Source organism: Glandiceps talaboti, chromosome 14, assembly GCF_964340395.1.
Source record: "Glandiceps talaboti chromosome 14, keGlaTala1.1, whole genome shotgun sequence".
NCBI lineage: Eukaryota > Metazoa > Hemichordata > Enteropneusta > Spengelidae > Glandiceps > Glandiceps talaboti.
Window position 1 is genome coordinate 13,367,125 of NC_135562.1, and position 22,106 is coordinate 13,389,230.

The following is a 22,106-nucleotide window of genomic DNA, read 5'->3' on the forward strand; positions in this document are numbered from 1 at the left end:
TTCAGATCCAAAGATTTGAACCAGTCATTATATTTGGTGTACATTTGCGAATAGTTGTCATGTTATTTTTCTCAGCAATTCGCAATCAGTTATCTTTGTTTTCAAAATCTCCATGAAACTATTGTCTTAATGTTCTTGGAATCACTCATGATGCATTGTCATGAATCGCATGCCATTTATTATCATGTACCTATAATCATGTCCCTAAGTATTGCTATGGAGGAATCTCGAGCTGTACCCGTGCAGTAATTTTCCATATTGCTGACCAGCCCACTTTCCTAAATATGGTAAATTGTAAGAATTTTCGACTACCATGCCTCTTGCTATGCGTGTTGCAAATTTTTTTGGCATCCTGTACATGTACCATGTTTATTCTGTCAATGGTTGTAGCCGGCGATATTCAACAGTGGCTCAAAGAAATTCCTCCTAAAATCTTAAACAATATTCTATTTGGTGATTGTGGTGAAATTACATCAAATTTTGGTAAGGAAGCTTTGGATTCGATCAACACTGTGTAGATAAGTGCAGACGACGGTAGACGTTTGCTCCACTCCATGCGATTATGGACAACTACAAGCTAACTGTATCAAATGCCTAGAACAAGAGAAAGTGGATGTTTGTTATAAGTACCGGGCAATAGTCAGTACTTATATTTCCAATTTGTTATTTTTGATGATGTTAGATTTATGAAGACAGAGGTCACATCAACGCATTATCTGTGGGTATTTCATACCATATGTGACACTGGGGACACATTTTTTGGATGTATGCATCACTAGGGATGTGTCATAAACAGAGGACAAAAGGGGCTTACTGTTAGCAAATGTACGGTTATCGTTGCTTTAAAGTTGTTGAACAAGACATTTAGTTCTAAAATGTAACTGTTGTCTAAATCTTAGTGCAGTGTGACCTCTGATAATTTGAATATGACTATTATCATATAAAAAACGTATCAACAGTTTCATGTGCCCCATGGCCATTTCCTAACATGGAGAGTATGTCTTGGGTAGTCGAGAAACTACACGCTATTATCATTATCTATCCACGTGATTGAGACATGGTTAGACAGATTTGCATTGATATGATGGCCATTATGGCGATCTTCCATTCATGGGCGAAGCGATGATTAAATAGACCACATCGGTGGACAGTCTATGCTGAAAACTTCACTCAGATGAATTCATACCACAGTGTCACCATTTCACTCTCACTAAAACTGAAACTTTTTCTTTTTCAGCCTCGTTACTAGATCGAACGCATTACATGAATTTACTATTCACCACATGCTCTAAGCTGAGAACAGTGATTCGCACATAATATTACATGTAAAGCATTGTTCAAGAATAAACGGATCTCTCGGTGAATACTTCAGGTTAACACTTCTCTTTAGCAAAATAAAATTTGTATCAAACGCTTTTACAACTGTGTTTCCATGAAGTTTAAAGTTAATTCTGTTGTTCATGTCATCAAACTTAGTTCGTGCACTGCTATACTGTACCGTTGTGTAGGGTTTTATGCACTCTGTACGGTCCCAGATTCATTGAGAGTTTGTTCTCAGAACACATACTTCCAGAGTGGTTACCATAGAAAATCGAAATCCAAGAAAGATATCATTAAACCACTGTAAAGAGTTTGTGTTGTTGCATATAATGTTTTTATTTGGAAGTGCAATGTATGTGTATACGGTGGGTGGAAGAATGATATGTGTACATGTTCATGTAAACATTTGTAATGTATTTCATGTACATCTGAAATACATAGAGCGTACATGCAAATTTGGAAAAGATGCACCCCTAAAGAGATTTTGGTGCTAACTTTGGCAGGAACGCATACCAGGGCACGCGTCATAAAAAGTGACCACGACCTCTGAAAGACCTGTTCACAATACTTTTTATTACATTTTTGTTGTTGTTCAATTGTATCATACATGCATACTGTCGATAGTGGCAGGTACTCAACAAACATATTCGACGTCATTTTCCAAAGATCTGTTTCATAAAAGATGGCAGTAAAGATTAATGTGACTCAACTCTGACCTAATGCAAATGAGATCAAATGTCCAGACTGTATTATTCCAGATGTATCGAAAACGTGCCAAAGAAGTTGTGCATCAACTCGTTTCTGTCTGTACAGTATAGCATACAAAGACATATGTATGAAGGGGGAAATGGAAAGGAATGTGAACATATTCAAGAACTAATATTGATGAATTAGCATTGAAAGGGAAGATTAAATTTGTCATGGATCCGAATGTGAATGTGAATGCCCCAAAATATTGAGTGGCTACCTGGCCAGGCCTGGCCTGTACCTGTGTTTTGTACCGACTGAAAATTACAACATCCCTGAAAACTTATATATTGATCCGACTACATTATTATGATTATGTTATAAGTGGGAGGTGTTAGGAATTATGTCCATTGTATTTTGAACTTTTTAAAAGTGAATACAAAACGTTCACTCAGTCTGCCACCAACCTTTTGGAGGCATTGAGTTTGTGTTTGCTGGAAGTTGTTTCACTAATTAAAATTCCAAACTAAGTAGTAGGCTGTTACTTTAACGTAAACTGTAGCACACAATGTAATTTTTGAAATAACACATTTTATCCAGGCACATGTATTTCAGGCTGTTTTTATTCTTTACAGCATTCACCAAAGACGATCCATGTAGCATTGAAGTCACTGCACATAAGACTGGTATTACCAAGGATGATTTATCTTTATATTTTGAAAGCAAGAGAAAATCAAAAGGTGGTCCAGTTAAGAATGTTGAAATGAAAGATGCCAGGACGTTTGTGATCACATTTGAAAATGTAACAGGTAAACTATAGTCTCACCTATACTGCAACATACAACTTACGCTCAACTCGACTGAGGTGAAAGCCAGGTGCCCCATAGACGGAGTGGTGGTTAATAATAGCATACCATTAGGATGCAAAAACACATAAACAACCCCCGACTTGCACAAACGCTGCCCAGGAAAAAACAGAGGTAAAAAACCTAATATATTAAGGTAAAAACAATATTCTCTGGAAACCTGTGTCCGTGGCCTTGCGACTTGTACCGGTTGGAGAATGTCGGACCTCATTTGATTTTACATAGATCTACGCAATAGAATAAAAATTAGAACTGGAACGGATACAGAATGAAAAGCGTCCATCTACGAAGAGAGCACTGACTAGACTGCCGGTTCATCCTGAACCAACGCCCTACACAAATGGTCATTTTTTTGGCTAATCAGATTAATGTTTGTTACCCCTCATAAGGGACCAGTCAGTTTCTTCGGCCGGGGGGGTCACAATGTTTTTGAAATTGGCAGTAGGGGGGTCATGCTGTTTTGAAAATTGTGGATGGGCGGGGGGGTCATTGTGTTTTTGATTGTGATGGAAGAAGAAAATCCTTTTCTACAATGGCATATAGCCTTGTCTGAACTGACTGGTACATATATAATTTATTATTGTCCCCGTTTCTTACATAAATTCTTTAATATTACTTCACGTAAGAGTTCAAACATAACTCTGCATACACTAGTTATAGAACATGTCATGTAAATGCTTGGCTGTTTCACAATTAATGCTTCACTTATATTGCATTTCGGGGCAAAAGTGAACTTGAAGGTTTCGTAATGGTAATCTTCAGAGATAGTTTATAAAAAATATTAATCTAAATCGCTTCAGTACGAAGAGTAGATGCACTTTCTATTTTGGACACTACATATTATCGACACTACAAATCACCACATCTTATCAGATTCCAGTTTTTATTAAGTAGTATACACTACGTATGAACACCTAAAGTTCTCTAACATACCAGTGACCTTACTATACAGGCAATATTAATGCCACTGTATGACATGCGAACCACATTTAAAACTAACATTAACTTTAACTTCGAAAACTTTTGAAGCTTTGAAATATTACCTCAAAGGCTATGAATAACCTAAAAATTGCAATGTACTTGTTAGCTAGACTACATGTAGTTGTCTAGCGATTGAGATCATCTCATTTCTAAGATTTATTAATCTTCGTTCACAATGTTGGTGATCACTACCAACCAATATCAGTTGAAACATGTAAAAAAAAAACACCTACCTAAAATGCTGAACAATTCTCAAATCTGTCGATCAGTGGCATTTCCAAATCAACTCCACCCTCCCCCAAAAGTGGTCCATGCTCTGTGTCATGCAAATCATGTTATACCTGGAAGTTTATCAAAACATTCTCATGAGAATTTTCTTTCATGACATTGAAATGAAAATATAAAAAGAAAACTATGAAATTGTTCAGTTTAATTCAAAGTGAACAGGTACTTTATAGTTGCTCTGTATGGAAATAGACTAACCAATGGGAGTCATGTTGGAGTGCACTACAACGGAGGATACACATAATACATTTGGGTATGCCATGCACAAGATCTCGCAAGACCTTTTCAACTGCTTTTTTCATTAAAATCTACAGTTTTTATAACTATTTTTTGAACAATCTTGCACTTGAACTGGTAATCTGCAATCTGTAGTTCCAAGTATGAAGCAAAATCAGCTTTGGATTCAAAATATGCAAGTTTAAAACCAAAGCAAACCGTTTTCTGTATGTACCACAATCGTTTATAGCAACCATATCAAGTGTTAAAGTACACCGTTTCAATTGCTAATTGAACACATCAGAAAAGACCACATGCTGGGCTTGTGAATAAACCAATTGAAACAGTATACTTTTACACTTGCTTTGAATGTTATAAACAAATATTTGCACATAGAGAAAATGCTTTACTTCAGCGTTTTTCATATGAACATAATTCTGTCCATTAAATCTTGTCTATGGAGGGAATTATCTTAGCTCATTTTTTAACTCTGCTGCACATATATATACTAATTATACCTTTCCATACATCCAGCTGCACAATCTGTTCTTCATCATGGCAACCATACATTAAATAGTATCAAGTTAACAGTGAAGCCATTCGAGACCCCATCAATGGTCAAAACTGAAGGTAAGTACCATACTGGACAATTTTTAATCATTTTCATAGTACAATTTACATAAATTTAAATATGTATATTTCCTCTTCTCATAAATGCAACAATGTTACTACCAAATCAGAAAGACTACTAGACAAACAAAATACTTGCACTGATAGAATACGAAATGTTAGCATTTATCTTCCTTGTTTCATCTGACAGTGTTGTTGATTTATGTTCAAAGTAAGATGAAATGTATCATTTTGTATGCTTTGTCCTATGAGTGTCTGCATTTTTACAGAAAATGTGTGTGAGGTAAAAAAACAACACCCTGCTGCCTAATTCAAACTGTTTAGTCACTCTGGTTTGGTAGTAAGATTCCCTAGCTACATACATGTACATATCTGACTTGAAACTCTATAGTCACTTTGGTTTGGTAGTAAGTATTGTATTAATACACATACTAATAGCATTTAGGCATACAAAGTGATTTATCAATGTTGCACATCACATAAAATGTACGAATGTTATATGTTAGATCTGACCTATAATAACTATATTTGAAAGCGTATTTGTATGTGCTGCTACAACGATGGACGATATTGGTTGAAATATAATGTATTTCATGATAACCAATACATTTTTCTATTCAATGTAAAGTGATAGAAATTCTTAAGAAAGGTTTTGTGAATATAGGCAGTACTGGTACCGAATACACTTTGTTGATAGTTGAAGGTGAATCTTAAAAAAAATTACAACACAAACAATATTTCATATATATCTTGATGTCTAGAATACTTTTTTCTTTATTTCCTTTTCATATTGCTTTTATCAGAGATGCAAGAAGATTCAGAGGAAGAACCTAACTGTACCATAGAAGTGACAGGTTTTAAACCAGACACAAGTGCAAATACATTAGAATTTTACTTTAAAAATAAGAAGCGGTCCAGTGGAGGTTCTCTTGCAAACTCAAATCTGAACAATGGTGTTTTCACTGCAACTTTTGAAACTCCAGATAGTAAGTTTCCTGCTTGTCTATTTACAGGCCAGTTTGATGTATGTTATAAATTTTAAATTAAAAGAATGATACTATTCTATTGTTACATCGCCTCTCCACTGATAAGGTAACATTTATGTGCAATTCTGGGATTGAAACCCAGGCCTTTGAGTTATTATATCCCATAGTCTTTTTACAAATCATAAATCTCTATCAAAGTAAATATATTTATTTTTATTCATATTTAAATTATGTGAGTACAATATATTGTAAAGTTAGGGGCGAGATCAATTGCTCAATCTAGGATTAAAACTAAATTCTTTTGGTTAGACTCAGACTTCCTCCCAACTTAATTGCCCAAAATTGAAAATTGTCTAAGAGAGCTTAATCAATTTCTAATCACTATTTAGTAGTATGTAGTGATATAAATACAAAATCATTGTTTTTCAAATGTCATGTATATACTGTAGCGAAATTTCTACCATTTTGGACAACATTTGTTACAAATATTTATATTTAGGGGTATAGAATATATTCCCTGAAAAGTAAAATCGTTTTGGTTCGATAGGAACTAAATGGTTCAACACCCCCTTCCCCACAACTAAAATAATTTATTTGTTTATCCTTCATTGAACCCACCCCTGGGAATGATTTCCCATTCATCTAAATCAGAATCACTTTTCATTCCATTCGGACAAACATTCTTCAAAGGATGTTGAGTGTAATATCCATAAATCTAGAAGTTCCATAACATCAAAAGTATACTTCATGTTCTAGAAGTATCATTGCAGTGAATAAAGACAACTGAACTTATATGTGCTAGTCATTGAGTGATAAGGAGATTCGATTTCTGGCCGATGTTCAGAACACTAGATAGAAAGCCAACCTTATAGCCGTAAGGACAAGGAGCACAGACAGCAGAAGTCACTGCTATCAATATTTAAATAATGATCTGTGAACTTGACCCACTTAGTGTAGGCAGGCATCATGCACATGAAGTGGACATGTGATAATTAACATATTATTTACATATGAATATGTAAAATTAATATAACGGTTTTTGATTGAGGGCGTAGCTACATTAAGCATTTGAAAATATAATAGGGCAAGCCAAGGGGAGATAATGAGGGCTAACGATGTATCTTGACAGCACCATAAACAGACTAAAATTCTAAAGAGCATCTAGAAATCATATTTTTGTGACAGTTGATATCAGTCTTTGATGTAGTAAAGTAAACTGTTAAGTTTCCATCTAATTTCCATCTACTTTCCATTAACCTTTTAGTTTGTGAAAGCGTTCTAAGGCAAACGGAGCATGTCATACAGGGTGCTATTCTCACAGTGAAGAAGAAAAAGAAACTTAATTTACCCAGAGATGGGACAGGTTTTCTGTTAAGAGGTTTGGCAGATACAACCAGCAGAGAAACTCTACAGTTATTTTTGGAGATTTGTACTGGTATTACAAAAGAAATACCTGAACTTTTCTTTGGTGAACGACCTGGAACAGTTATGGTAAAATATAGTGAAGAGATACAAGGTATTTCATGATTTTATATTCTACTAGACAGACTATATATGTAGGTAATGTTCTATCATGCACATATGACTATCAAACTGATAAATTACGACAGTACATTATGTACAACATGATTTAAATGTGAAAGATCATACATTCCACTTTTGACTTGAGCGACAAATTTATCTGGTGGTACTAGTAATACCCTTTTTAGTGGATTGCAATAATAGATGCATTCAGGAATATTACTGTTTTGACAATATGTGGAACTTTGTTGAATTATACAATGCTGAAAAACAAATTCACTTTGAAGGTATTCTGTTCTATATAGAAACAAAGCAAAAATTCCAATGTTTATCCTGGTCCTTATATTTCATACTCGTTACTTCTTTCACACAACATACCAGTTATACATGTATAATGGTTACACAGTTCGAGGAAATAACCTGCTAGTTCCAAGTTCAAACATTTCAACCAATTTCTTGCTCATTCCAGATCATACAGTTTGCTACGTAATAATAAACATTTTGGTCTAGCTTTCCCGTTTTATAATTAAATATATTATACATATTCTTTACAACGCTGTGTCAGCATATACATGCAGATAGTCCCTTCAGGATTCCCAAGCCACATCTCTTTAATGTCCATTAGCATAAGCCCAATTTTCATGTCGTTACCTAATATCAGGGTAAATTAATATTCATTTTTCAATGGCGAAAAGGATTGATTGTATGTTTTATTATTCCTTTCAAGTTAAGGTTGATAATTGTAGATCAAAGGTGATTCAAAATGCTCACATTCACTATTGCTATTTTGCTAGACATGTTTATGAAATGTATACTGGTTTTAAAACTTTAAAAAAGCGTCTGCAAACACCTTAAAATGACCTTTTTTCAGTCAGTTCCCTTCGGATTTACTTCGAGAGTTTTCGGGTATTTCCGGTCCCACCTAGACCACGGGATTTTATGACGTCATAGAGAGACATCGTTAGCACGTAGCCTATGACGAGTGTAGTCAACAGGTGAATAAAACTCAACAGCATTGTGAAAAAATACATTGCCGGTGGTTGTAATAGACATCAGTAAACAAAAACTACAGTCTACATGTCTTATTAACCAACATTTACTGATATCTACTCACATTTCCTGACTAATTGTCAGTGTCTGTAGGTATAAATGCTGAAATATTATGTCCCCATATTATGTAAAAATAAATCAAAACGGCTACACTAGATATACATAAACACTTGTAATGTCGGGTGTTTCACATTCAATGACTTTTATTTATCTCATGTTTTAACATTTGCTAATAAGAAGCATCACAATACCATCAACACACAAGACACATCGATGGCATATTTTAGCCTACTATACTTGTACTCGCTGATGTCGCTTTTTGAACGGCGCATTTACCGAGTAACAAAGTAAACATATTTCATCTCGAATAGATATACTAGCTATTAAAATACCCATATTATCAGCAATAAAAATTGTAAAGAATTACGAAATTTCGTGAGTTTCGTGTTGTCATTTATATGACTTTAGCAACTCGTCTGGAAGAAAACTTGTATGGTTTCCCTTGTTGCGATATCACTTCATACAACAAGCCTATTTAATATTCAATAGAAGAATGTTGTAACGAATCATGGTATTCGAAATATACAGTTTAGGAAACCAACAAATCAAATACGGCGATGTGTTCATGATATTATATATGATTGGACAATATTGACGTCGGCAATCAAGGTCGTGACCCCAGCACATGGTTATCGGGAAAGTCTGCAACTAGATATTAGACACGTTCGCTTCGGTCCAATTTCTCAGTGTTTGGTTTGACGTTAGAGATATTATTTCTGTACGACTTTTGCAATATATCTAATTAATAAATATGGATTATTTCAACACATGGATAAATTCAACCCGAATGTGCTCTCCGAGTCCATACGTACATACACTACTTCAGCTTTGATCGGCGGAACACCCAGAACTATCCTACGTATATATACTTCTGCGACCGCGGTGACTGCACGTGAAACAAAACTTGACAACACTATCCACCTACCGATAACCAAATATATAATAATCACATCATGTACACCGTGATAAAAACACGCAATAATTCGAGTCCCCAACATGTTGATGAGCCCTACATCTGTTCAGTCTGACTGCGAGTTTCAGAGGTTTTACATGGGTCTCAGACTCGGACTAGAGTATCACGCCCTAGACAGCCCTGGTAGAAAATAATAGATGCAAACTTGCATTCACAAGCCAAACATGAGACAATACAAGACCACAACGAAAACTGTGAAACATTTACAGGTCACTCTCATTTTATATATGGACAACAAAATTAGGTCGGCCACAGTTCCATTTACATGCAAGGCTTGGAGCGTGATTCCATATGCTTGGAGCAAATCGAATCAATTAGTGTACTACTATAGGACCAACAAATATATTGTGGTACTGCATGTCCTGATACGCCTTCTTGAAGTTTCCCATGGGTACGGTATTCTAATACCTTGCGTATTTATTCGCGATGAAATAAAAGGCGACGCAAGTACGAGTATGTATAGTAGGCTAAAATATGCCGTCCTTGAGATGCCGTCAACCCAGCTTCGACGCGTCACGACGCAAATGATAACAAAATCAGATAAATAAAAGTCATTGAATGTGAAAAACCCGACATTACAAGTGTTTATGTATATCTAGTGTAGCCGTTTTGATTTATTTTTACATAATATGGGGACATAATATTTTAGCATTTATACCTACAGACACTGACAATTAGTCAGGAAATGTGAGTAAATATCAGTAAATGTTGGTTAATAAGACATGTCGACTGTAGTTTTTGTTTACTGATGTCTATTACAACCACCGGCAATGTATTTTTTCACAATGCTGTTGAGTTTTATTCACCTGTTGACTACACTCGTCATAGGCCACGTGCTAACGATGTCTCTCTATGACGTCATAAAATCCCGTGGTCTAGGTGGGACCGGAAATACCCGAAAACTCTCGAAGTAAATCCGAAGGGAACTGACTGAAAAAAGGTCATTTTAAGGTGTTTGCAGACGCTTTTTTAAAGTTTTAAAGCCAGAATACGTTTCACAAACATGTCGTCTAGCAAAATAGCAATAGTCATTGTGAGCATTTTGAATCACCTTTAAGTAAGATCCTACTCTGTAGTAGAAGACGTCCCTGGGAGTTTTTGGCATGAAAAGTTTATGGCATCTTAAGGGTTAAGTAAGATGACAGGTTTAGTTTTGAAAATTACCATACTTACAGCTTGCCATATGTCCATTTATACATATATATTTGTTTTAATTTACATGTTTATAATCAAATATAGTGTTGTTATAATTTGAGCAAAGCAATTTATGTTGTTTGAAACAACTTTGTGATTATCTTATAATGTTTGCATATATTCTTCCTTAAAACATGCAGATTTTGAGAACATAAAACGATGCATTTCCAAGAGGAAATTATCCAATGCAAAGCTAGCCATTGAACCTGTTTACCATACAAACTGTATCCTGGTGACCAACCTACCTATAAATGTTTCTGAAGACACTGTTGAGTTATACTTTGAAAGCACGAAGAGAAGTGGTGGTGGTGAAATCCAGGAATTGGAAATGAATGTGGAGACAAATACAGCTCTGGTTTATTTTGAAGACTACACAGGTAAAACAAGACCAAACATTATTACAAATGTACCAATGATTACTTGCTCTGGATGTGTGCACAAAACAGTGGTGTATTTGTGCGGCATGACCAAACATTATTACATATGTACCAAAGATTACTTGCACTGGATGTGCGCACATACCAGTGGTGTATTTGTGCGACAGTGAAATACTGAAACATTATTGCATACCTGATTTTGTTGGGCAAATTTGCCATTTCACATAAACATATATAATAATAACATAACCCCCATGCCACGTGAGTTCCAGTGTGGGTACTCAGGGGTAATTGCACGTGTGCTTGCAAGTTACAGAGTTTTGTGTTGCACTTTCACTCGCTATGCTTGTGAAGTACGGCCTCAGAGAACACTGCAAGCATTCATGCAAATACCCAGTGTATGCCACGCTTGCACTTGCACGTTATGGGGTTCTGTCAGGTGTAATGTGATTAACCAGTTACTTCTTTACATTTAAGATCTTGCAAGATACCATTGTTAAATTGTCATGTACAGTTACAGTCTTGCTATATTATGAAGAATTCCTTTCTTTTTCAAATTTGTCAACAAAGCAAATATTCTTTGATCAGCGTCTACAAATTCTTTACTAAGTAACTACATACTTGTGCTTAGATTCCATTTGTCTGACAATGTAGTATTTCAGAAAATTCTTCGCTGTGCATTATGTAGTCAACTTGACAATAGGACTAGAAGTTATAAGGAACTTTTGAAAAAAAGAGATCATGACATCTCATAATTTGCATTGTAAAAAGCATGATAATGTACATTTGTATTTACTGGTGTATTTATTTATAGTTGTTGATCAAGTATTAAGAAGAACACATAAAATCAACAAAGTTGTTGTGGAGGTGCAGCCATTTATAGAATGCCTTGGTCATGTAGTTAGTAGAGAGGAACCTACAGCTAGGATACCAGATTCAACTTCTCTTGATGTGAATGTAAACATCATAAAGTTCATCATGTCAAAGGAGGATCTTGCATTTGAGCTGAAGCAGACGACAGAAGCGGCGTTTGCTCAACTGGTATGGTCCCACGAAGGGAAAGGTGACACTGTATTGCTTATTCCAGACATTGCCGAGCACATGAAGAGCAAGGACCAGGAAGTCAAAGATTGGACCAATTCTGTGAAAGATGCTGTGTACAGTTATCTGAGGAATTTCAAAACTGTAGAAGTACCAGTGTTGGAAGGTATCTGGCTTCAAGTCATCAGCCAAAAGAGTGGATGGGAGATGGAAAATGTTGATGTACAAGAAGATGAGATGTCTCCAGCAATCATTATGACTGGGAAATCAGAGGATGTGAAAACGGTGCAGAGAAGACTTGAAATCTTAATGAAAGATATTGAAAATGAAATGACGCGAGCTAAGCGAAGAGTTGAAGATAGTGCAAAGTTAGATGAATTGAAAATAAAGCAGCTACTGATGATCAAGTTTCCTAGAACAGCAGAAAAACAGTCCCCAGACTTAAAAGTGAAAGTTGTTGCAAAGTCACACCAGGTGAAGTTTGAAGGTCTTCCAAATGATGTCATGACAGCTAAATGTTTGATGTTTGAAACTTTGGATAAAACGCCCAGTACCACATTTAAAGCACCTACAAAATCTCTCCATGACTTCTTGAAGTCTTCAGCAGTTTCAACTCAACTTCATGAACTTTTCAAGAAAAGAGATATTCAGGCCACTTACTTGGTAGGAGAAGGAGAAATTATTTGTTCTGCTGTTGATACAAAAGATCTAAAAGTAGCTACTGAAGTGATACAGCGTAGCGTTCGTGAAGAGCGCATACCGATACAACCACAATGTGCACCAGTTCTCCAAATGAAAGAATGGAATGATTTGACCACACAACAAGAGGAGACGCATCTTGTCCATATTGGTCAGGTTCACCAACATAGTTACCCATCTGTGACTGTGACTGGTTTTGATGAATCTGTCTCAACTGTTGTTGGAGAACTTCAAGATTTCATCAAAAGTTCAGTGACGATGGAAAATGGTAAAGTTCGATACATCCTTGACTTCAGAAAAGGCATTCAAAGTGATTTTTCAATGTTGCACATCACACGAAATGTACGAATGTTATGATAGATCTGACCTATAATAACTATATTTGAAAGCGTATTTGTATGTGCTGCTACAACGATGGACGATATTGGTTGAAATATAATGTATTTCATGATAAACAATACACTTTCTTATTCAATGTAAAGTGATATAAACTCTTACGAAAGGTTTTGTGAAGATAGGCAATACTGGTACCAAATACACTTTGTTGATGGTTGAAGGTGAACCTTTGAAATAAATTACAACACCAATGACATTTCATATATATCTTGATGTCTAGAATGCCTTTTTCTTTATTTCCTTTTCTTATTGCTTTTATCAGAGATGCAAGATGATTCCGAGGAAGAACCTAACTGTACCATAGAGGTTACCGGTTTTAAACCAGACACAAGTACAGATACATTAGAACTGTACTTTGAAAGTAGGAAGAGATCCAGTGGAAGTAATCTTACAAACTCAAATCTGAACAATGGTGTTTTCACTGCAACTTTCGAAACTCCAGATAGTAAGTATCCTGCTTGTCTATTTACTGGCCAGTTTGAAGTATGGTTATAAATTAGGTGTGAAGAACATAAACAATTTTAAATTAAAAGAATGATACTATTCTATTGTTACATCGCGCGCATCTCCACTGATAAGGTAACATTTGTGTGCAATTCTGGGATTGAAACCCAGGCCTTTAAGTTATTAACTCATAGTCTTTTTACAAATCATTAAATCTCTAGTAAACAAAGAAAAAGTACTTACTTATGTCCAAAAGTTGAAATTTTCAAATTTAAAGTATATATTTTTTGATTTCATATTTAAATTATGTGAGTACAATATATTGTAAAGTTAGGGGCGAGATCAATTGCTCAATCTAGGATGAAAACTAAATTCGTTTGGTTTGACCTGAGACCCCCTCCCAACGTAATCGCCTAAATTTGAAAATTATCTAAGAGAGTTTAATCCATTTCTAATCACTATATATATATATATATATATATATATATATATATATATATATATATATATATATATATATATATAATAATATCATGAACCATACAGTTCTAACCCAAATATTTCGAAGAGACTGTACTGAGCTCCTCTTCATCGGTGGGTCTCCAGTTCTGTCAAACAAGTCAAGTTCCATTGCACTTTAAATACTGAAGACAGTGGTTATTGTCATGCAAAATAGTGTTCTTGTCTAGGAATGGTATGAATATTACACTCAGCCAGCTGTGGAGTACTGGTGACTACTGGTTGCTATGTTACTGTTTTCTATTGATGCCATTGGTGAGTGTATCTAGTTTTTTTTTATCCATAATGATTCACGTAGTTGACGGTAGGTTTTATCTGTGTGTAGAGTTTTTCAATTGCATCACAGAGCATTCATTAAAGAAGCAACTGGATCAAGACCATGTGAGAGCAAACGATGCGCCATCTGCCCCTACATGGAGAAGACAGACACATTTCAAGGGCCAAATGCACAGCATTATAAAATAATACACCATATCAACTGCAAATCAGCAAACCTGGTGTATGCAATACGTTGCTCATATTGCGAAAAAATAGCCTATGTAGGAGAAACCGGAGATACAATATACACACGAATGCAGAATCACCTATCACAAATCAGGAAAAACAATAAATATGAACCAGTACCAATTCACTTCAATGGACCATCTCACTCAATCAAACACTTCAGAATCATAGCAATTGAAAAACTCTACACACCAGATAAAACCTACCGTCAACTACGTGAATCATTATGGATAAAAAAAACTAGATACACTCACCAATGGCACCAATAGAAAACAGTAACATAGCAACCAGTAGTCACCAGTACTCCACAGCTGGCTGAGTGTAATATTCATACCATTCCCCAAGACAAGAACACTATTTTGCATGACAATAACTACTGTCTTCAGTATTTAAAGTGCAACGGAACTTGACTTGTTTGACAGAACTGGAGACCCACCGATGAAGAGGAGCTCAGTCTCTTCGAAATATTTGGGTTAGAACTGTATGGTTCATGATATTATTTATATATAGAAACTCAGTGTTAAGTTATATATATATATGTAGTAGTATGTAGTGCTATAAATGCAAAACCATTGTTGTTTAAGTGTCATGTATTTACTGTAGCGAAAATTCTGCCACTTTTCGATTTGACAACATTTGTTACAAATATTTATATTTAGTGGGTATAGAATATATTCCATGAAAGGTAAAATCGTTTTTGTTGGATAAGAACTAAATGGTTCAACACCCCCCCCCCCCACAACTAAAATAATGTATTTGTCTATCCTTCATTGAACTTTTGCAAACTGTTTAACATTAAAGAGATCTAGCAGGAAGTCTGCAAAGTCTTTGGTAGTGATATGGATTGGATCAATCTTCCTTGGCTAGCACCAATCACAAAATTGCTCCCATTTGGCGCTATAGGTGCCGAGAGTACTGGCCCTCTGAGGCCTGGTGATAACAGCAGCAGAGTCGCTAGAAAATCCCTTCTCAATGAGGGATTTTTCGATAATTTGAATGCGTGAAGACATAATACCTCTGGGTTGGGGTGAACGATGTTCCGACCTTGAATTAGAAAATCTGTCCTTTCCGGGAGCCAAATTGGACAATCGATCAGAAGAGACAGAAGCCATGGAAACCATAACCGGTTTGGTCACAATGGTGCTATTAGGAGGAGCACCACATCCTCCTCTTGAACCTTGCAAAAGACCAGAGGTAGGATTACTATTGGGGGATAAGCATATATGCGTGCATGTCCTCCCACAAAATTGACAGTGCATCCACTGCCCTTGTGTCCAGAATTGGGGATACAAACATTGGCAGTTTTCTGTTGTGATAAGTTGCAAAAAGGTCTAATGAGGGGGTTCGCCAGTGAGCAAAAATCTGATTGGCCACCTCTTAAGGAATCTCCCACTCTGTGGGCCAAATACGTTTATGCCGAGAAAGGGCATTGGCAATCCCATTCAATCTGCCCGGGAGATGACGTGCTCTTAGTGTTATGTCCCTCTCTTTGCACCAAAGCATTATGTCCCAAAGCAGGTAGAAAAGATGTGGTGACGTTGTGACCCCCATTTTGTTTACATATGCTACCACTGTCATGTTTTTGGAGTGGAGTGGAACTTGTCGATTCGATACCAGAGTCACAAACTGTTCTACGGTTAGAAACACAGTCTTGAGTTCTAGACAGTTTATGTGATGCTGGCTGACTGCTGTCTCCCACTGGCTGGATACCATGCCACCTGGCAATTGCATTGGGCTCCTCGTCCGTCTTTTGACATGTCGGTAAACAGGGAGAGGTCCTTTTCTGATACACTAGGGACCTCCCTACCAACAAATTATTCTCGTCTACCCACCACAGCAGATGGAAGTGGAGGGACGGGCGTACCAGAATGAAGGAAGACAGTGGGTATAATGATGGGTGCCAAAACGCCAAAAGGTATAGCTGTATAGGGTGCATGCGTAAACGGGCCCAAGGGGTTATGTTTATTAGAGAATTCATCAGCCCTAGAATGGAAAGTAAAACCTTTGCCTGAATGGAGTGCCTGGGAAGAATGAGTTTTTCCACCCTCTCCTGAGGAGGGCAGACAATGCCCTGACTGGTAATGAAATGCATGCCTACAACGTTGGTGTCTTGTGTGGGAACTAACTGTGACTTCTCCTAGCTGGGGAGGAAACCTAACCGGATTATAATGGATAAGGTTTCTCGAACTTGATGGACTAAGTCCTCCTGTATCATAGAACGAATTAGCCAATCGTCGAGATACGGGTGCAACAGAACGCCCCATTGATATAGCCATGCGACTGGTGCTAGTGCAATGCATGTGAAAACCTGGGGGTGGTTGCAAGGCTGAAAGGCAGAGCTATGAACTTGAAAATCTGATCCAAAGCATAGGAAATGATGAAAAGATTCGTGAATCGGAATGTGAAACTATGCGTCCTTTGCATCGATTGATGCCATCCATTCTCCAGGTTGTACTGCGGCGAGGATATGTCGCTTCATTTCCATCTTGAACTTGGGCATGATGAGAAAGCAGTTTAGTGCTGTTAAGTTCAATATTGGGCACCACCCTCCTGACTTTTGGGGCACCAAGAAGAGATGACTGTAAAACCCTGGGCCCGCAGTGGAGAAGTCGACTTGTCTGACAACACTTTTGTTGATCAGTGTTTGAATAGCTTCTATTAGAGCCTCTTGCTTCTGTGTGTTGTCTGGCAGCGATGTGACAAGAGGAGAAGCTGAAAGCGAAGGGTGACGTTTGAACTCTAGACGTCTAAGACGATATCCCTCTCTTACCGTGGAGAGAACCCAGGAATCGTCGGTAACCAGTTTCCATTTGCTGGCGAAGGAATGTAGGTGCCCCCCACCGGGCCCTCACTTGGCTGAGGGAGTGTAGGAGATGCAGGAGGATACACCGGAGTAGTCAGGAGTGCTGAGCAAACCCACCCGACCCTCAGCCTGTGGGTGGGCCTGGTTTGCAGTCCTTACTGGTCATGGACATCTGGGGTCAGCCTCTACCGCAACCCCTTGCTGGTTGTCTACTCCTTCCTCTCTGGAAGTTCCAGGGGTAGAGGTTGCCAGAGACTTATTCTGGGGAGTTGACTGGCTGAAACTAGTGTGAGGTTTCATACGAGGCGTGTCAAAAATTAAACGCTTCCACTGCTTTGCTTCACTGGCCCGGCTGGCCATGGAAGTCAAGGTACTGGCAAACAAGGAAGGCGCATCAATCGGTGCAGGCCATACTTCTTGTTTTAACTCTGTTGATAAAACAACTGAACTACGCCGTAGGAATGCATCCCTCTGAAGGTGTAATAAAGCAGCACGAGACCTCGTAATCTGCTCGGTTACATGACTTTGTGCCATGTTAATTATCTGCATTAAGCGGAAAGTTTTCTGTGTATCGGGATTGGATGACTTCATCTCCGATACTACAGTGGCTAGAAACCAATCAATGGGTGAAAAAAATATGAAGATAAGACAAGTGTTTATTGTCAATGGACGTACTCTTAAAACCATTACGATCCTCATCAACGGCATCAGCATCAGTGTCCAATATTGGAAAGTTGGTGCTTTTATCAGTCGTTTGGGTGCGGTATGCTCTCCCTGGGTAGCGGAACCACAGGTACTTATTCATTTGCAAAGGTGGATGACCAGGACCTTTGCCACATACTCCTGAAGACACTTTATTCTGTATCGAAGAGACCGTAGCCAAAAGTGGGAGTGTTGCTTGCTGATATTTGGATGGTTCAAGCTGTCCCTCTAGTGCCAAACCAGTCCCCGATTGGACTGAATTTGTTGGCGTAGAATGAGAACACTTGTCAGGGAACTGTTGATAAACCCATTGAACACATTGACTAAACTCCCCCCCTCTGACTCGGTAGGCAGGATTCCTGACTGGTCCTCATCTGAATGATCAATGTCGCCAAGGAGCCTCTTGATCTTCTAGTGCTGTGATGGAGACCTCATCCGGGTCACATCTCCAGTTTGACCCAAGGTGTTAACCCTGTAAGCGACAGAAGCGTCCGGGGGAATACGAGGGGGAATGCTCCTCCCTCATTGGGTTGCACAGTCTGGTAGTACGTCTCAGTGACTGAGTATGATCACGAACCTCCCATCTCGGTGAATTGTGCGAGCGGTGGAGGCACGGTGAAGGAGAGTGAGGGCGCTGTAACTCGCACTCAGTGTGAGGGCGGTGGTTACGAGGTGACCACGACCTATCACTACCACCTGCCCAAGAACCCCTAGGTTGGTGGGTATCAGTGGAGGCAGGGTAACAAAAAGGTGACCAGAAATTTGGTGTTGGCCAAAACCCTGAAGGCTGCCCAAAAGCTGTCCAAGAATAAGGATTTGTTCTGGAATCCAAATCTGTGGACGGCTCGCCATGAGTATAGCCCATTACATTGATTGGATATGGCATAGAACCCGTAGGAAGCCATTGTACTGGCCTAGGATCAGGTGACTGATCATGTGACTGATTGTCAGTAGACCGGGAGTTGCGTCTCTGTACTTCCGGTAAAAGACCGCCCCAAAGATTCTAGAATGAATGATGGCATGGTCGGTGACCTGTTGACTGACCCATAAACGGTATATGGATGGCTCGAGGGACGGTCTGAGTTAACGTCCTCATGGATAAACGCTTCCTGAGGTCGACCGCTGTAGTGAGGGGTCAGTGACGGAGAACGAGAGATAGGTTTTGAGTGAGAGGGGCTGCCTGAAAACGGAGGACACTCTTCATTCGTACCCAAAAGTAGACGACTGTTATCGGTTGAGGCCGAAGCCTGAATAGCCCCGTGCGGTGAAGGCCGTTCTAAGCTAACATCATCGGACACCACTGGAGTCAATACTTCACCCTGAAAAGGGTGGTCTGGTGCGGGTATAACAACACTAGACTTACCTGATACATTTGCTGAATCAGAGCTTTGAACAGAGTGGGCCCGCTTCCCCTGCTTCAGTTTTTGTTTACGTGGTTCGCATGGGCGAGAGAACTCATTCCAATGCCCGTCTCCCCATAAACCACACACTGTCTTGCAGAGTGAATTACGAGAACACTTCCTACAAGAGGGACATAATTTGTGGCCGTCTTCAGTGTGAAAACAATGACCACAAGTCCCCTTCTTCTGATTTGGAAGCATGGTTATAAAAGTAACAACAACAAAAAGGCACAGCTGTCAAAATGAAATGATGAACAATAAAAAAGAAGCGATAAAAATAAGCACAAAATGTGAAAAGAACAATAGGAACGACTTAGTTGGGATCCAGAACAAACATGGCCGACCAAGTGCACGTATGTCGTTGGCTACAAATATAGTTGTAGAAGAGGTGTTTATTAAACTGATGTGGTCAAACATGACTGGTTATTTTGTGATTTACTGTATTGATATTTTACCATGCATCGTACACATATATACTGTGAGCCATAAGTATACAGCCAATATTTCACGATACACATGGTAACTTTCATAGAGTGACATCCAGTTTCTCCTATTATAGCAAGATTTGATGTGCAGGTGTTTACATTTAAGGTGTATCTACAAAATATTTACAGATAGCTTCCAATGTTTATTGAAGTCTGACAGTAAAAGTAATCGGATTTCATCGTTGCAATCCGATTACTGTTAGTAGTACTGAAAAGACATATAGGCCATCAGTATAAACTAATTATAGAACAAATGTAAAATTCCAATGTGAAAACCTGAACACACAGATATTTGTTGTAAATTTTATAACAAAAAGATGATGGAGTCACTAATGGCGCCCACTGGTATGCTGTCAAAGGTAAGTAAGTTGAAAAGTTAGATTAATGAAGATATGTACGAAAGCTTACGGGGGGGGGGGGGGTGAAAATGTTAGATTAGGTCCAACAACTGTTTTATTGTTTATGATCAGCGTGAGCATCACTTAAATACCCTTGGCCTCACGTCGGTCTTTTTTGTTCGTGTTTCTTCTGCCCATGCAGTCTGCAGATCTGAGGGGAAAACACACACAAAAAAAGAAAAATAACCCTCCCTACTTCAGTGAAGACCATACACACTTGCTCTGAAGTGCTAAATAAAAAGAACAAAATAGTAGGCTAAGTGACAGGTTTGAAAAAAATGATTGCGTCGATCATCGCACCAGTTTAGACAACATGCGCTGACCTCTCTCTCTCTCTCTCTCTCTCTCTCTCTCTCTCTCTCTCTCTCTCTCTCTCTCTCTCTCTCTCTCTCTCTCTCTCTCTCTCTCTCTCTCTCTCTCTCTCTCTCTCTCTCTCTCCCCAATTTCTGAATTTCCCTAAACATTGAACGCAAAAACATACATAAAGGCCACCATAAAAATACAGCATAAACAGAGGATACACTTTATTTATTTAATCAGAATACTTAAATACATGTAAACAAAATATAGGAAATTCCCTGTCCCTGTCTCTCTTTAAGTTTTACGGTCAATGACCGATGACGTATGAGTGGGGCTGGGGTGGGTGTGGACCAACAAATCATTGAATGATGATTTGAGTCCTTGATGATACAGAAAGTAAATATGTGATCAACCGCAATGTATATTGCTAAACCCAACTCTCACATTCACATTTACTTCCACACGACAGCGCATGACAGAACTGTTAATGCTCATGACTGGAGCAGACACAGGAGTAGTCCTGCTTGCATACAGAGTCAGTCGTCCCTTCTTTGAGGGTCATGTCAGGAATCTAGACCCGTGCACCGTCTGCAAGCAGGACTAACTCAGGAGTTGACGAAGATACACACAGCGCTCATGACTGGTACTCGAGTAGCAGTACATGTCTTGTGCATTATTGTGGGTAGGGTTAGTATGTACTCCCTAGCTTGCTTCATATTAATACTTGCATTAATGCATTGCAATTCGACAAAAAGTCACCGCATATCATGTCATTATCTCACATCGCAGTATTGCATGTTGTCATTGAATAATCTACTAATGGCATAACATCATTACAAAATTGCCGCATATCATGCATCTCGCATCGCAGTATTGCATGTAGTCATTGCATGTAGTCATCGCAGTATTGCATGTAGTCATCGCAATATTGCATGTAGTTTTTTTGTATATGTAGTGCAATTGCAAACAATAGCCACTTCAGGAATAAATGACAAGATATCTCCTAATTGGCCAAGCAAATTTGTTCGCTGCTGCTCAGAATAACAAAAAAATGTAAGATGGCAAGGAATTTAAGAACAATTACAGAAAAATAAACTGGTTTGAAAAACACAAGAACAGGTTATCGCAGTATTGCATGTAGTCATTGCAGTATTGCATGTAGTCATTGCATGTAGTTATCATAGTATTGCATGTAGTCATCGCAGTATTGCATGTAGTCATCGCAATATTGCATGTAGTCATTGCAGTATTGCATGTAGTCATTGCATG

General features: G+C 38.2%; 1 protein-coding gene across 1 annotated transcript in view; it reads left to right on the plus strand.

Annotated features, from left to right (window-relative positions):
* The window catches only part of LOC144445286 (uncharacterized), an 89,052-nt gene that overhangs the window by 16,422 nt on the left and 50,524 nt on the right, over window positions 1-22,106 (plus strand). The window contains exons 6-12 of the mRNA XM_078134828.1: window positions 2,643-2,816; window positions 4,890-4,985; window positions 5,789-5,971; window positions 7,236-7,487; window positions 10,910-11,146; window positions 11,961-13,154; window positions 13,545-13,727. Of these exons, the coding sequence (XP_077990954.1) occupies window positions 2,643-2,816; window positions 4,890-4,985; window positions 5,789-5,971; window positions 7,236-7,487; window positions 10,910-11,146; window positions 11,961-13,154; window positions 13,545-13,727 (2,319 nt within the window). The remainder of the gene's footprint in view (window positions 1-2,642; window positions 2,817-4,889; window positions 4,986-5,788; window positions 5,972-7,235; window positions 7,488-10,909; window positions 11,147-11,960; window positions 13,155-13,544; window positions 13,728-22,106) is intronic.